The sequence below is a fragment of the Citrus clementina genome, unplaced genomic scaffold, assembly GCF_000493195.1.
Source record: "Citrus clementina cultivar Clemenules unplaced genomic scaffold, Citrus_clementina_v1.0 scaffold_8, whole genome shotgun sequence".
NCBI classification, from domain to species: Eukaryota; Viridiplantae; Streptophyta; class Magnoliopsida; order Sapindales; family Rutaceae; genus Citrus; species Citrus x clementina.
Window position 1 is genome coordinate 13,186,604 of NW_006262022.1, and position 14,327 is coordinate 13,200,930.

General features: G+C 31.1%; 1 protein-coding gene and 1 pseudogene across 1 annotated transcript; one reads left to right on the plus strand and one right to left on the minus strand.

Moving 5' to 3' along the window:
* Positions 1-14,327, minus strand: part of LOC112096373 — a 108,460-nt pseudogene that overhangs the window by 50,834 nt on the left and 43,299 nt on the right.
* On the plus strand, positions 2,443-7,022 carry LOC18035589 (bifunctional riboflavin biosynthesis protein RIBA 1, chloroplastic). The gene is made up of 7 exons (XM_006423764.2): positions 2,443-2,652; positions 3,475-3,871; positions 3,992-4,213; positions 4,662-4,984; positions 5,200-5,329; positions 5,888-6,184; positions 6,472-7,022. Exons 1-7 carry the CDS (start codon positions 2,597-2,599, stop codon positions 6,739-6,741), a joined length of 1,695 nt encoding a protein of 564 aa, XP_006423827.1. The 5' UTR covers positions 2,443-2,596; the 3' UTR covers positions 6,742-7,022.

Sequence of the window (14,327 nt, forward strand, 5' to 3'; positions counted from 1 at the left end):
CACGCGCTATTAATGATATTTCTGTTCTCTTTTCCATAAAAGAACGTAGAATGACGAAAAGAGATTTGGTTATTGAGCAATAATTACAGCTATGAATTCTAAAATTCTTGCATCTGATAACTTGAAAATGTTTATATTTGCAATGTACAGGATTGGTTGTTATTATTATTATTATTATTTATAGAAAACCGGTTTTTTAAAGATATTTGGTAAAACAATAAAATTTGTTTGAAATGTTCATAGAAAAATTGAAATGCATTAATAATTTGAGGTATTTCCTTAATGAGAGAACAAATGCTTTCCAATCTTAAAATGATGTTAAACATCTTATAAAAAAAATGATATTAAACAATTTCAATAAATAAATATTTATTACCGAGTGAACAACTTGTTTGTATTACAATAAAATGTTGTGGGGCTCACATCATCGGTGGCGAAGAGATTGGAATTGGGACATTGGGTTAAGTCAAAAGATAAAATGCTTGCTTTTAACCATTAGTAAATTTTAATTCACCCAAATAGAATAATAATCTTCAATTTATTCTTCAAAAGTTTGAATATTTTAATTTTTTTTCTTATTTATTTATAAGATGATGATAAATGAGGGGTGCATTGATTAATTTTTTTTTATCCTTTTAATAAGAAATGGGGGCAAATTAAAAATTATCATTCTGTCAAAATAAATTCAAATTTACCCTACAGACAATTATCTCTATATCTTAAGGACCAATTTAATATTGTTTTTAGGAGATTCAAAAGTGATTTTGAAAAGTTAAAAATTAATTTGGTGTTTCGTAAATTTTTTTACAAGTTATTTTTGGCAAAATCATCCCATCTTATCACAAATTTTGAAAAGCAAAGAAGGAGTATCTATTCATAATCTGATTTTGAAAATAAATTATATACTTAATACAATTTCATATATATCCTTATATATATTATAAAAATTTAAAATTATCCTTATTAATTAGAAAATAAAAAATAAAATTAATGATATAAAATATTTTATATACATAATAAAAATATTTTATATACATATTTATAAATGTGTAAATAAATTTTATTTAATATTATATCCAATTAAGTTATTTATATTCTTGTGATAGTTTAACAATAAGATTTACCAAACACATATAATTGTCTTTAAAATTCACAGTAGTTTTAAAATAATTTTTTTCAAATGTTTAACTAATTCTCATTACAATTAATTATTTTTATAGTATAACTAACAACAATTATTTTAATAATTATAACATTAGTAAATTGACCCTAAGTCATATTGTTTGAAATTTAATTTAAAACTATGTTTGATTCATTTATTGAATGAGTTTTGGTGTGCTACGGTTTCACACAAAATTACACAAAAGATTTGGAGGGACAGGGCATAATGGACATCATTCAAGCTAGCATTATCACATATGTTATTATCATTCTTCAAGCTGGCATTATCAACATTATTGAATTCATCAACCAATTGATAAATACCACATTATTTGAGATAACTTTTTAAGATAAAAAATTTGGGATACGTACTGCTACTCTAATCATTATATCTTCTCCATTTCATCTCATACATTTCAATTAGATTTATTACAAATTTACCATGTTGAGTGTATCATAATTGAATCTTTATTTCTTATTTCCACCACAGCCTTACAAGTTTATAAGATATCTGAATTTTCACTGTATACAACCAATTTATTATTGTTTTTTAAACCATTTTTTAAAAATAAAGTTAGAAATTTCTTCAAAATTTTCCATATTTTTTTCTAGCACATCAATTTTGACCCTTATCTCGCAAGTCCACGACAACAATGAATCCTTGATAACATTATATATTTTAAATGTGCCCCATCTAAATTTTATTTAAAACCTTTTTTCTTTTCTACATTCTTATTTTGACCTAGGATGTTTCGCCATCGGCATGGGCAGACCCCACGGCCACATCATAGGTTCGCTCTTCTCTATCTCAATTAATCTAAGATGCAATAATTATTTCAAGAACCATTTTGCAAGGTTTCCTAAAACCAATAAATGATCTTGCACATTTTATATCAATACTGAACTAATATTATAATAATTCTTAAAATAAATGATGGTACTAAATCCTCATAATTTACCGAAATAGTCATAAAAATTCAATTATTTTCAGAAATAATCACAGAAATCTTTCTTAAGTTGATTATGTCCTTTAACTATAGTGACACACTCAACTGTATTTTATTTAATTATTATTGTTTAAAATGGGACTATATGACTATTATGAAAATAAATAAGTCTCTTTGATAATTTTAACATTACCAATGGGGTATCTTTGACATTTCACCAGGTTCGGTCAAAGAAAGCATGGGTGTCGCCCGCGTGCAACGAACGTATTTCCTTGTTGCTTCTTCCAATTTGCCTCCTCTTCTCATTCATTTGTAAATATAAAATACTATATAAAACGAAGAACCACATGCTTCAATTTAAAGACGAAACACAAACAGCGAAGACTCATTCAGCTTTGTTGTTGTTAGAAGAGAGATAGAGATTACTGGAGAGAAAGAGAGAGAGAGAGAGGCTTAAACCCATAACAAATACAAGGGGAAAATAATTAATGGCGGCGTCTCTCAACATATCTTCTCCTTCAACTTCAGCTCTCTCTTCTCCTCCGTAAGAAAAAATTCTCTTCAATTTTGAATGTTCTTTGTAGTATATATGTGTGTATATAATCAATGGCTTACAATCAATTTAATAATTCTATTTCTAGTTATGATGCTTTTATTTTATTTATTTTTTAATTGAGGTCCCGAGGAGATTCTTTTTCTTTTAATTTTTAAATAAGTTGATTAGATCCAACATGCTAATGGATGTTGAGATTTTGTATTGAAATTTACTTTGTTCGTAAAACAAGACAAGAAAAGTTGATTTTTTTTTCCAGCTGCTTTAAGGCTTTGTTTTAGTTTATGCTATTGTAAGGGATTTAACAAGTGATAAAGAAGGGATTGCAGCTTTATAATTGTGATTAGATATGTGTAACAAAACTTTTCCTTACGGCATTATGAGATCTGCTATAATTATTCATATAGAAGTTGAATCAAGGAGCTTCTGTTTCTCATCTTCATTGTTTAAAACTGTTGGAAAATCCCAATTTTCGTATGGTCTAAGAAAGGATTATGTCCAAGAAGGACCTCAATAGGGATTCACTGAATAGATGCTTTCCCCAACGATTTCTGTACACAAGGAAAATGTTTGTAGTATATTATCAATTGAACTCTTTACCAGGGAATTTTGAAAATTTGGTACTTTTTATGCTCAGAAAAATGGAGTTATTTTGGTAATCTGTTGATATTCATTTTAAAAGTTCTCCATATGCAAACCTCAACTAAAAATGCAGTGATCTGTACTATGTTGGCTAGTGTTCTCAACTTTATTTTTCTGTTTTCTCTGTTGGACAGTGTTAAATTTAATTTTGTTACATTAAATTCTTTGCAGAGCACGCAGAAATGTGAATTTTGTTAGTGGATTTCCCAGTACGAAGTCACTTTTGGCAAATGGGCACTCTTCATATTTGGCCTTTGTAAAGCTAGCTACTAAATCATCCATTAGTATCAAGGGTGTCGGCAAAACTAGAGCTACACTGATATCTGGAGAAGGTGACCTTTTAGCTTATCCCAATGGCAATAACCTTGTGGCCGAAAGTACTGGTGCTGATGATCAATTGGTGGGGATTGAGTTACAACCGGATGCAATAGCATTTGGAGCACTTGCAGCAGATACCGCTCCCACAACTTTTGGATTTTCCAGTGATGATGATGAATTTGATTTGGATAGCCCTACAGAAGGTTTTTCTTCTATCCCCGAGGCCATTGAAGACATTCGCCAAGGAAAGGTTAGTTGTTTCTCAAGTTTGAAATGTGACCTGTAATATGGTATTAAACTTGTTTCCTGTTTCTTACATATCATTTCACTTATCTATTTTTATATTCGCTGATTGGAATAAGCAATGCAGTTTGTCGTGGTCGTGGATGATGAAGATAGAGAAAATGAGGGAGATCTTATAATGGCAGCACAGCTCGCAACACCTGAAGCTATGGCATTTATTGTAAAACATGGAACTGGAATTGTTTGCGTGAGCATGAAGGGGGAAGATCTGGAGAGGCTGGATCTTCCTTTAATGGTTGCACAAAAGGAAAATGATGAGAAACTTTGTACTGCATTCACAGTGACAGTGGTATGTATTTTTCAACTTGATGTCTAAACATTTGGAATGTATGATCATTTTCATGTCCTCAGTGTGTTCTCTGGATCATAGTTTCAATAGAAATAATGCAAATGGAGAAAAATATGTTTTTGAAAGTTTATTATAATAGTATTTCACCTCGAAAAAGCAATTGAATTATGAATGAGATAATTGACAACCTAATCATGGGAAGTATCCTAAATACGTTGATGCAATGATTGTAAATCAAATGATGCTCTCACCGATGAGCTTCTCTGAAAAGTTGTTGGGTTATATAACCAATTGAGAAGAGTTTTTGTGATATTTAGTTACATTAAGTTTATTTTTTTTACCTCATTTTAATCCTCTTTCTAATCAGCTTTCACACAACCTGCCTATTATTATTATTTCTTAGACTATTATTTTGAGCTTGACTTTTTCATTTAACCTGATTTTGAAGGATGCAAAACATGGAACAACCACAGGGGTCTCAGCTCGTGATAGGGCAACAACTGTTTTGACTCTTGCTTCTAGGGATTCAAAACCTGGGGATTTCAATCGCCCGGGCCATATTTTTCCTCTGAAGTACAGAGAGGGTGGAGTTCTGAAAAGAGCTGGTCATACAGAAGCTTCTGTTGATCTTGCTGTGCTAGCTGGATTTGACCCTGCAGCAGTTTTGTGTGAGGTTGTGGATGATGATGGTTCCATGGCTAGATTACCAAAGCTTCGTGAATTTGCTAAGAGGGAAAATTTAAAAATTATATCAATTGCTGATTTAATAAGGTAAATTTGGTGGGCTTCTTTATGAACTTATGACTTACCTGTTAGACTGCTTCATCAAGATCTAGTGTTTGATTTTGTTTTATTATATTTTTGTTTTCCTGGGAATAAGTTTTTTTCTTTTTTGGATGTCTAGGTGTACACATGCCCTTTTTTTTTTAAATTTTTTAACTTATTACTTTCGAATGACCAATTGCAATTTGTTTAATGATTGGCAGGTATAGGAGGAAGAGAGATAAACTAGTAGATCGTTCTTCTGCTGCAAGGATACCTACGATGTGGGGTCCATTTACTGCTTACTGTTACAGATCAATTTTGGATGGAATTGAGCATATAGCAATGGTTAAGGTGAGCAGTGTTATTCAGATACTTTATTGTAAATTTGATGTGTGTCATAACCTGTTGGTATTGCATAATAAACTTGCGCTTATAATTGTGCCATTTAGATCTTAAGGATCACAAATGTAACCGGTGTATCTAGTGAATTGTGTTTTTCACAATTAAAGTAACTAGAAACAGTATGATTTTTCTTTCATCTCTTTGTTGTTTGTTTATTTGCATATTTATGTTTTAGTTTTTTTTGGGGTATGCCGTACCATTTGACACATATAGACTGAAAAATGAAATTTAGTTTTACATCATAACACTAGTAAAAGTCCTCTATGTCGTTATCTTTTTGTGCATGCATCCAAGAGCATGAACATGTCAAAAGATTTGAGATTATGGGATTACCTTTTGGCGTTATATTCAAATTAGTAGAGGCTTTTCTAAGGTCCTCTTAAGGCCTATTTGTTGAGTTGCTACTGACTACTACATACTGATAAGATATTTCTCCAAACTTAAAGTAGATTCTTATAATTTTCTTTTATAAAGAGAAATTTGAATTAAAGCATGTGATCTGAACAGGGTGACATTGGGGATGGACAAGATATTCTTGTGAGAGTGCACTCAGAGTGTCTCACTGGAGATATATTTGGATCAGCCAGATGTGATTGTGGTGATCAGCTTGCACTTGCAATGCAGCAGATTGAGGCTGCTGGCAGGGGTGTATTAGTTTATCTCCGTGGTCATGAGGGAAGGGGCATTGGTTTAGGCCACAAGCTTCGCGCTTATAACTTGCAGGACGATGGGCGTGATACAGTTGAAGCAAATGAGGAATTGGGATTGCCTGTTGACTCACGGGAATATGGCATTGGTGCACAGGTACTTAAGAGAGTATACAACACTTATAAATGTTTTGCTTAAGAAACAAGGTTTTGCATTGGCATCTGCAGTCTAATATGCGTTCAGTTGAAATCAAGAATTAAGTCAATGATTTATCTGATTACGTATGGAGTCGGGAATCATATTATAGTAGATTAAAATTTGCAAATTTATTATTTGAAACTATTCCAACCCTAAAATTCTTTGGAACATTTAGTTGCATTTTTATATTTTCAATTTTATTATCAAAACTGTTGCAAATGTTGAATATATTGCCTTATCTGCAGATGCTAAGGGATCTTGGTGTTCGAACAATGAAGCTGATGACAAACAACCCTTCGAAGTATGTTGGACTCAAGGGTTATGGTTTGGCTGTTGCAGGAAGGGTTCCCCTAATAACTCCCATTAAAAAGGAAAACAAGAGATATCTGGAGACTAAACGTGCTAAAATGGGTCACATTTATGGGTTAGAATCTAATGGCCGGTTAACAAATCTCATTAACGGTAACGGTAAGCCGAGTATCAAATCTTCATCTGATACTGTATCTGACTCGTAAGCTGCACTAATTTACTTGGTTTGGACACGTGATTCAAGTACGAGTTGAAGATAGACTCTGGCATGACAAAAAGGGAAGCATTATCACCTCAGAATACAAAATTTATTTATTGATTCAAATTCAATATTGTATGCATACATAAGCAGCAATTCAAACAATTTCTATGTTGATGTTGATTGCACTGATGAAGAGCGATTCATTATTTTTCTCCCTGGTGTAAATTAGCAGAAGAAATCCAATTATTTTGGCTTGTCCTTTGATAGGCATGCTAAGTTCCTAAATTTTGTCTATTGGTATAATTTTCTTTTCATCAACATTGCTAGGCCATGTAATCTTTGACTACTGACCTGCATGACATGATCCAATATTTATTATCATGGGGAAGAGATACAAACGCTATTATTCATCACTTTAGGCAGAGAAAGTTGTAAAATAAGCACGTACTCATCTTTAAAAAATCTGCGTAACTCAATAGGGTGAGGATGTTTTAGGTGGTTTATGGTGTGTTTGAGATTTGAGGTGTTGTAGCTTTTAACATATAGTTGTTGTGAAAAAAAAGTTATAATTATAAAATAAAAGTAAATAATATGTAGTAAATATAAATTTAAAATAATAATTTTAACAAAATTATTAAAGATATATTAGATTCTTTATTATACAAGTAAAAAATTATATCAATATAATTTTTAAGTTACAAAACTAGTGTTTACCAAACACTTTACTGTTGTAATTTTTAAAATACAACTGTCCAATCTCAATCTCAAACGCACTTTTAGTTGCTAGCACACATCACTGGGGGTATTTTTGCCACATGTATTTTTCAAAACTTAATTTATTATAAACACAAAGTGGATTTGTGGCTAGGTGTCATTGGGTGATGAAGTTCTGATGATGGCAGCATCCAAACTCTCAACAATAAAGTTGGGAGTTATAAAAATATTCGGTAGAATGACTTGCTCTTTCAATTGTGTTAGTTCGACGCGAGTTTTTGTTTCTGTATTTTGTACTCAACACTAAATATAATTGAATTTTAATCATTTGATTGTTTTGGAATGTGTTAATTTTCTAATCTAACACTTTTGTCATAGTTGTAAGTTACCCCTAAACTTGTCTTTTTGTGATCCAATGCAAGAATTGCAAGTTATTCCAACGGCAAGCATGTTTTTGCTTAGATTGTTAGCATTGCAATCCCTGTTGTTTCTTAAGAAGTCAAGGGAAAAGAAATATAATTAGGCTGTGTTTATTTTCTGCAGTGAAAGTGAGGAGTGTAGATTCCTTCAACTCTAGTGTTTATTTCAACAAATTGGAGAAAGATTGGGAATCTCATTCCGTGGGCCCCACTTATTTTTAGAGCAGGGAGTGGGAGTAGGACTTCTATGGAAAGAGGTGGGAGTGAGAATTTGATTTAATATTTTATATTAAATCCACTCCCACCTCTCCTTTTTCTACTATTTTTTTAATTTAATTTGATTTAATATTTTATATTTAATAAAATAAAATAAATAATATTTATTTAAATAATATTATTATATTTAACTAAATAATAATTTGCATTGATTATAAGTTTAAATTACTCAAAAATAATATTATTATATTAATAGAGAATTAATAAATATTACTATATGTTATCTTTATTTAATAATATAATATTATTATATTTATTTTAAATATAATAGTACTTTATTTATTCCATATTAATAATTAATAATAATAAATGGTTTATTCTAAGAAAATATTAATTTTGTACTAAATAATATTATATTAATAAATGCTAAATTTAATATAATTATATTAAATAAAATAATGTTTCATTTTATATTTACCATTCTTTTTATTAAATTTATTATAATTATAGTTAATAAATATTTAAATAATAATATTATATTTAACTAAATAATAATTGGGTTTGATTCTAAGTTTAATTTACTTAAAAATAATATTATTATATTAATAGAGAATTAATAATATTATTATATACCATCTTTATTTGAAAATATAATATTATTATATTTATTTAAAAATAATAGTATTATATTTATTTAATATTTATAATTAATGCTAATAAATAGTTTATTTTAAGAAAATATTAATTTCATACTATGTTAATAGTAAAAATATTTCATTTATATTGCCCTTATCAACAATTTTTAATTTATATAATGAAAATTAAAATTAATAAAAATTGTGATGTTCATAATTAAGAATATTAATAATTATTATAAATTTACAAATATAATAAAATAAATGTTTATTCATTAAATATATTTTTATTAACTTTGTAATTAAAAACTATAATTCTTTAAATAAGGATAAAATTGTAATTTCAAACTATTTACTCCAAATCCAAGACAAAGTAAACACATAAATTGGATTCTGATCTCCATTCCATGCTTTCATTCCAGTGCAAGTAAACAATCTCATTCCCAATCCACACTCCCAATCCTAGGATTCTCACTCCTTAGGATTTCCACTTCAATCCAAAAGTAAACGCTACCTTAATATCTTACTGTCATTGAATCCCCTATTAATCATCCTCCTATCTTCTCCTCACCGAACCTATAAGACATTTTCATATTGCCATTTTTTGTCTTCTGTCTCAATATTGTTTATTTTATTTTTTTAAAGCTGAAATTTTTTATTTATTTCCTAAGTTGTTAAATTATAGAATTGAACTGGGAAATATTTTTCTGCTTTCATTATAGCAAAAAAATGGAGCCAAGTATTGGTAGATTAACTATCCATTTTTGTTTCGTGTATATTTGGTAGGATTTATTATGAGTTTACTCATTACTATTTAACACAGATATAATTCAGATAAAGATTTCTAGTAATTTTATTGATTTGATTTTTATGAACTAAAATGAGAAGAGATTTTGTGTCCTTTTTAGCTTAAGAGATAGACATAGATAGATCAAAATCCTTTAATTGGTCAAAACTTAAAAAGAGTTGTTCATTGTTTGGTTATTTTCATATTTGGCCAAAAACTTATGGTTTTTAAGTTTTTGATGACAATGATATAATTTGACATGAATAAGTTGTTCGGCAGCACTACTATCCCAAACATGCTCTTAGTGTGATTTTTGTCCAATCAAACTCAATATAGTTTCAACACTTGTTTAAGCATTTTCTTTTCAATGTTAGTAATTAAAACTTTGAAATTGTAGTTGGGAAATGGAAAGGATTAGAGAGAATATGCAGAGAGAGAGAGAGAAGTTGAATCTTGGGCCTCTATATATAATAAAAATTAAAACTATTTATAGTTATTAACAAAATTAATCATTAAATTTATTGATTGCGACAAAAATTGCCAAATTAAGCTGAACATTTGAGAGTAATCACCATTGGACAGTAGTCAAAGGAGGAATCACCACATACCTCACATACTCAACGAAGTAGGTACCATTGCTCCCTTGAACCACACTTACATTGCTCTAATCCCTAAGTCAGCTAAGCCTAGGAAAGTCACGGAGTTTAGACTAATAAGTCTATGTAATGTCATTTATAGAATTGTTGCAAAAGCCTTGGCTAACAGACTGAAAACTATCCTTCAAACCGTGATAGCCCCATCCCAAAGTGTTTTTATCCCCAATAGATTAATAAAATACAATATTATTGTTGGGTATGAATGTCTCCACAAAATTAGATATAGTAAAGGTAAAAAAAAGGGGTTGGTGGCGTTGAAGCTTGACATCAGCAAAGCTTACGATAGAGTGGAATGAGAATTCTTAAGGCTGACTACCTCATATTTCTCAATTATCATCAATGGGACTCCTAAGGGCATGATCACCCCCAAAAGGAGGCTGAGACAGGGATGCCCCTTGGCTCCATACCTATTTATAATATGTGCAGAAGCAATCTCTAATTTGTTGGTACAGGCAAAGAGGCAAAATCAAATGCAGGGGCTGAGATTTGGAACACATATATCTATTTCACATCTCTTGTTTGCAGATGACAATCTAATCTTTTCCAGAGCTTCACTCAAAGACTGTCAACACCTCAAGGACATATTTGATCGATATGCAGCGGCATCTGGACAAATCTTCAACTTTGAAAAGTCTTGCATGTTTTTTAGTGGTAATGTCTAGGAGAATCGAATTTCAGCCATTAAGAGAATTTTCCAACTCAATGTGGTCTCGAAGAATGAGAAGTATTTAGGGCTGCCCTCTATGATTGGTAAGAAGAAGAAAGATTTTTTCAATGAGGTGAAGCTCAAGGTTTAGAGTAAGATTTTTGGCTGACAGCAGAACTGTTTCTCTAGTGGAGGAAAAGAGATCTTAATTAAGGTAGTTGCGCAAGACGTTTCAGCATATGCGATTAGTGTCTTCAAGTTCCCTCTAGGGTTGTGTGACAGTATCCAACAGGTCATTGCTAAGTTATGGTGGAGCAATAAAAAGGATAAGAAAGGTATTCCGTGGACAAAATGAGAAAAGATGAGCAAAGCGAAAAGTTGAGGAGGGATGGGGTTTAGGGATGTATCAAGCTTCAACCAAGCTCTAGTAACAAAGCAAGGACGGAGATTGATTCAAAACCCATCCTCGTTGGCAGCTAGAGTTCTAAAGGCAAGATACTTCAGAGAAATTGATTTTTTGAATGCTTCAATGGGTTCAAACCCCTCCTACATTTGGAGAAGCATAATGTAGGGAAGACAAGTGTTACTCAAAGGGTATAGATGGAGAAATGGCAATGGTGAAGACACTTCAGTGTTCAGAGGTAATTAGTTACCAAGACTAGCTACCTTTAAACCTATTTTCAAACTAAAGTTGCCAGCAGATGCCAAAGTTGCAGTGCTAATAGACAATGAAAACAAGTGGAAGGCAGGCTTGATCCAGAAGATCTTTTCAAAAGAAGATGTAGAGACAATTCTAAACATTCCTCTACCAAGAAGTAAGAGAAAAGATCAAGTGATTTGGCACTACGATAAAAAAGGAGAATATTTCGTTAAAAGCGGTTACCAAATAGCCCTTAGCATGAAATTCCTGGATTCCCCAGGATGTTTGAGCAGTAATAGCAGCAACTGGAGTATTATTTGGAAGCTCCCCCTTTCTGAGAAGATAAAAATTTTCATTTGGAAGGCGACAAAAAACCTCTTGCCAGCAACTGAGAATCTCTGTAAGCGTGAAATTATTCAAGAGGGCCACTACAAGTGTTGTGGAAATCGAGTGGAAAATGTTTTACATGCACTGGTGGCCTGCAAGGCAGCAAAAAAGTTTAGCAGCTCTCTCCTTTGGCTGATGCAGTAAAGGAGATGGGGAACCCATATCTGTTAAGAGAATTGATAAAGCTGCAAAGAAGTCTAAGTAAAGATGAGTTTGAGCTTCTCATGTGTTTGTTCTGGATTATTTGGCATGCGAGAAACAAGTTCGTGATTGAAGGGGCAAAGTTAGATCCAGGTATTTTGATGGCCAAGGCTGAAGCAGTGAGGGGCGCATATAAAAGAACCCAATTCCCAGATATGTTGAATGATAAGAACTTGCAAAAGGAGAAACAAGATGAATGGGTTCCCCCACCTCCAGGATGGGTAAAAATCAATGTTGATGCAGCCACTGACACGAAGAGAAAATTCTCTAGTCTAAGGGCCATGATAAGAGACTCCATAGGAAAATGCACAGCTGCAGCTATTAAACCTACCATTTATAAGTGTGATGTTTTGTATGCGGAAGCAGAGGCAATAAAATAGGGTGTTTGCATTGATAAAGAGACACGTCTGCTGGCAGTGATTCTGGAAACTAACTCTCAAGTGCTAGCTGATTTGATCAACAACAAAGGAGGCAATATGACAGAGATACACTGGATCATTTCAGACATTCAAGCCTTAATGAATCAATTAAGTCGTTTTGTGGTAAGATATGTTCCTAGATCGTGTAATACTAATGCTCATCTATTAGCAAAAATGGCGTTAGGAAAGACTGATCTTGTTGTTTTGAAGGAAAATTTCCCTCTAGAGTTTAAGCATGCATTCTTTGTTTTGGTTTAATGAAAGCTACACTTTCCTATCAAAAAAAAAAAAAAAAGTTAAACATTTGAGAGACCAACGCTGCAACAAAATTAATTTGTAAATGAGAGACCAAATTGACATAGTCAATAGTACATCAAATCTAATTTTTTGATTTGCTATAAATCTCTCTTAATATCTTTGAAAATTCAAAAATCCAAAATTATCTATGAAAATCTATCAAAATAAAACGAGAGAAGAACAAACAAGATTAAAAAAAGTTTTTTAAAAAAGAAAAAGGAAAAAAAAGATGGAGTACGAGAGGGATTGACAAGAAAGAGAGAAAAATAATTTTTAATTAGGGCTTATTTATTAAAATTTCAAAACATATAGTTTTTTATTATTTTCAAAAACCATGAGGCATTGTTGTGTAATTGAGTCAAAATTGGGGGTAAATTGGGGGACCAAGATAGTATAGAACAAACGTACTATTTAGATTTATATAGTAAGATTTATTCATATTTCATACATATACAAATTCATTTTTTTAATACTGTTATACAGGATTGTTATTGATATTACATCAGGTACTACAATTAATATTTACAAACAGATTGTACAATTGAGACCTTCTTCGTGGCATGTACTATTCTGAAGCGCAGTTCAGATTCTTTTAAACCCTCTCAAATATTCGAGGGCTGTCCACTCCACTCACATTTCGTGAGGGATAGACTGACTCAACTCAATTATTTGATAATTGAGGGGGGATTGTAAATAACCCCCATAAATACTTTTATGGAGGCTCGAATCCTTACACTCACACTCAACATTGTAAGTGCAAGGGTTCTCCCACTGGACCAAAGACCCATTGGTATATACAAATTCATTTAGATCGCAGATGGAGGGAAAAAAAAGCACCGTATCTCTTTTCACTTTCGTCCTAAATATTTTCTATTTTTTCAATATTTATTTTGAAGAGTGATGCTACAATTCGAAAATAACATTTTTAAATATTTTATCCTTAATGATATGATAATAAGTTGTTGGTGCTATATTTTGAAAGTGATATTTTAAAATATTCTATCATAAGTAATGTAATATTAATTACTTAGATGGTGGAATGGTTAAAGAAGTATTTCATAAATTACAAAAATTAACTGTTTAATAGAGAAATGATACACTTGGGATCAAATCTCTTGAGATATTATTTAGAAAGTGTTATGTTGTTATTTTCTAGATTACTATTAGCGGTACTTACCAAATCTAATCAATTTTTGTTCAAATATTACATATTTTATTTTAAAAGATTGCAAATATACAAAGAAAAGAAAAATATTATTGGATCATAAATGAAATACGATATGATTAATTGAATGGTTAATTATGCTGTAACCCGATTTCAATACATTTTAAATTCTAAACCTAAATTCAACAGAATTACTAGATAAGTGGCATGAGCATGACATGATCGATAATTTTGCCATCTTAAGTCAATCAAAATTTGTCAACTTTATCTTGTGTTTGTATTAGATTAAAATAATATTTTTTTATTTGAAATTTGAATAGGTTTGAATTTAACTAAGTGCCTGTTTGGTATGGCTTATTTAAGAGCCATAAGTGCTTATTTAATCGTATAAGCACTTTTTAAAATTTT

Bases quoted from the DNA above. Each gene is read 5' to 3' on its own strand.
- LOC18035589 (XM_006423764.2), top strand. From the start codon at position 2,597: ATGGCGGCGTCTCTCAACATATCTTCTCCTTCAACTTCAGCTCTCTCT. The intron at 4,214-4,661 runs GTATGTATTTTT...CTGATTTTGAAG, and splicing joins CTGCATTCACAGTGACAGTG to GATGCAAAACATGGAACAAC. The intron at 4,985-5,199 runs GTAAATTTGGTG...AATGATTGGCAG, and splicing joins TCAATTGCTGATTTAATAAG to GTATAGGAGGAAGAGAGATA.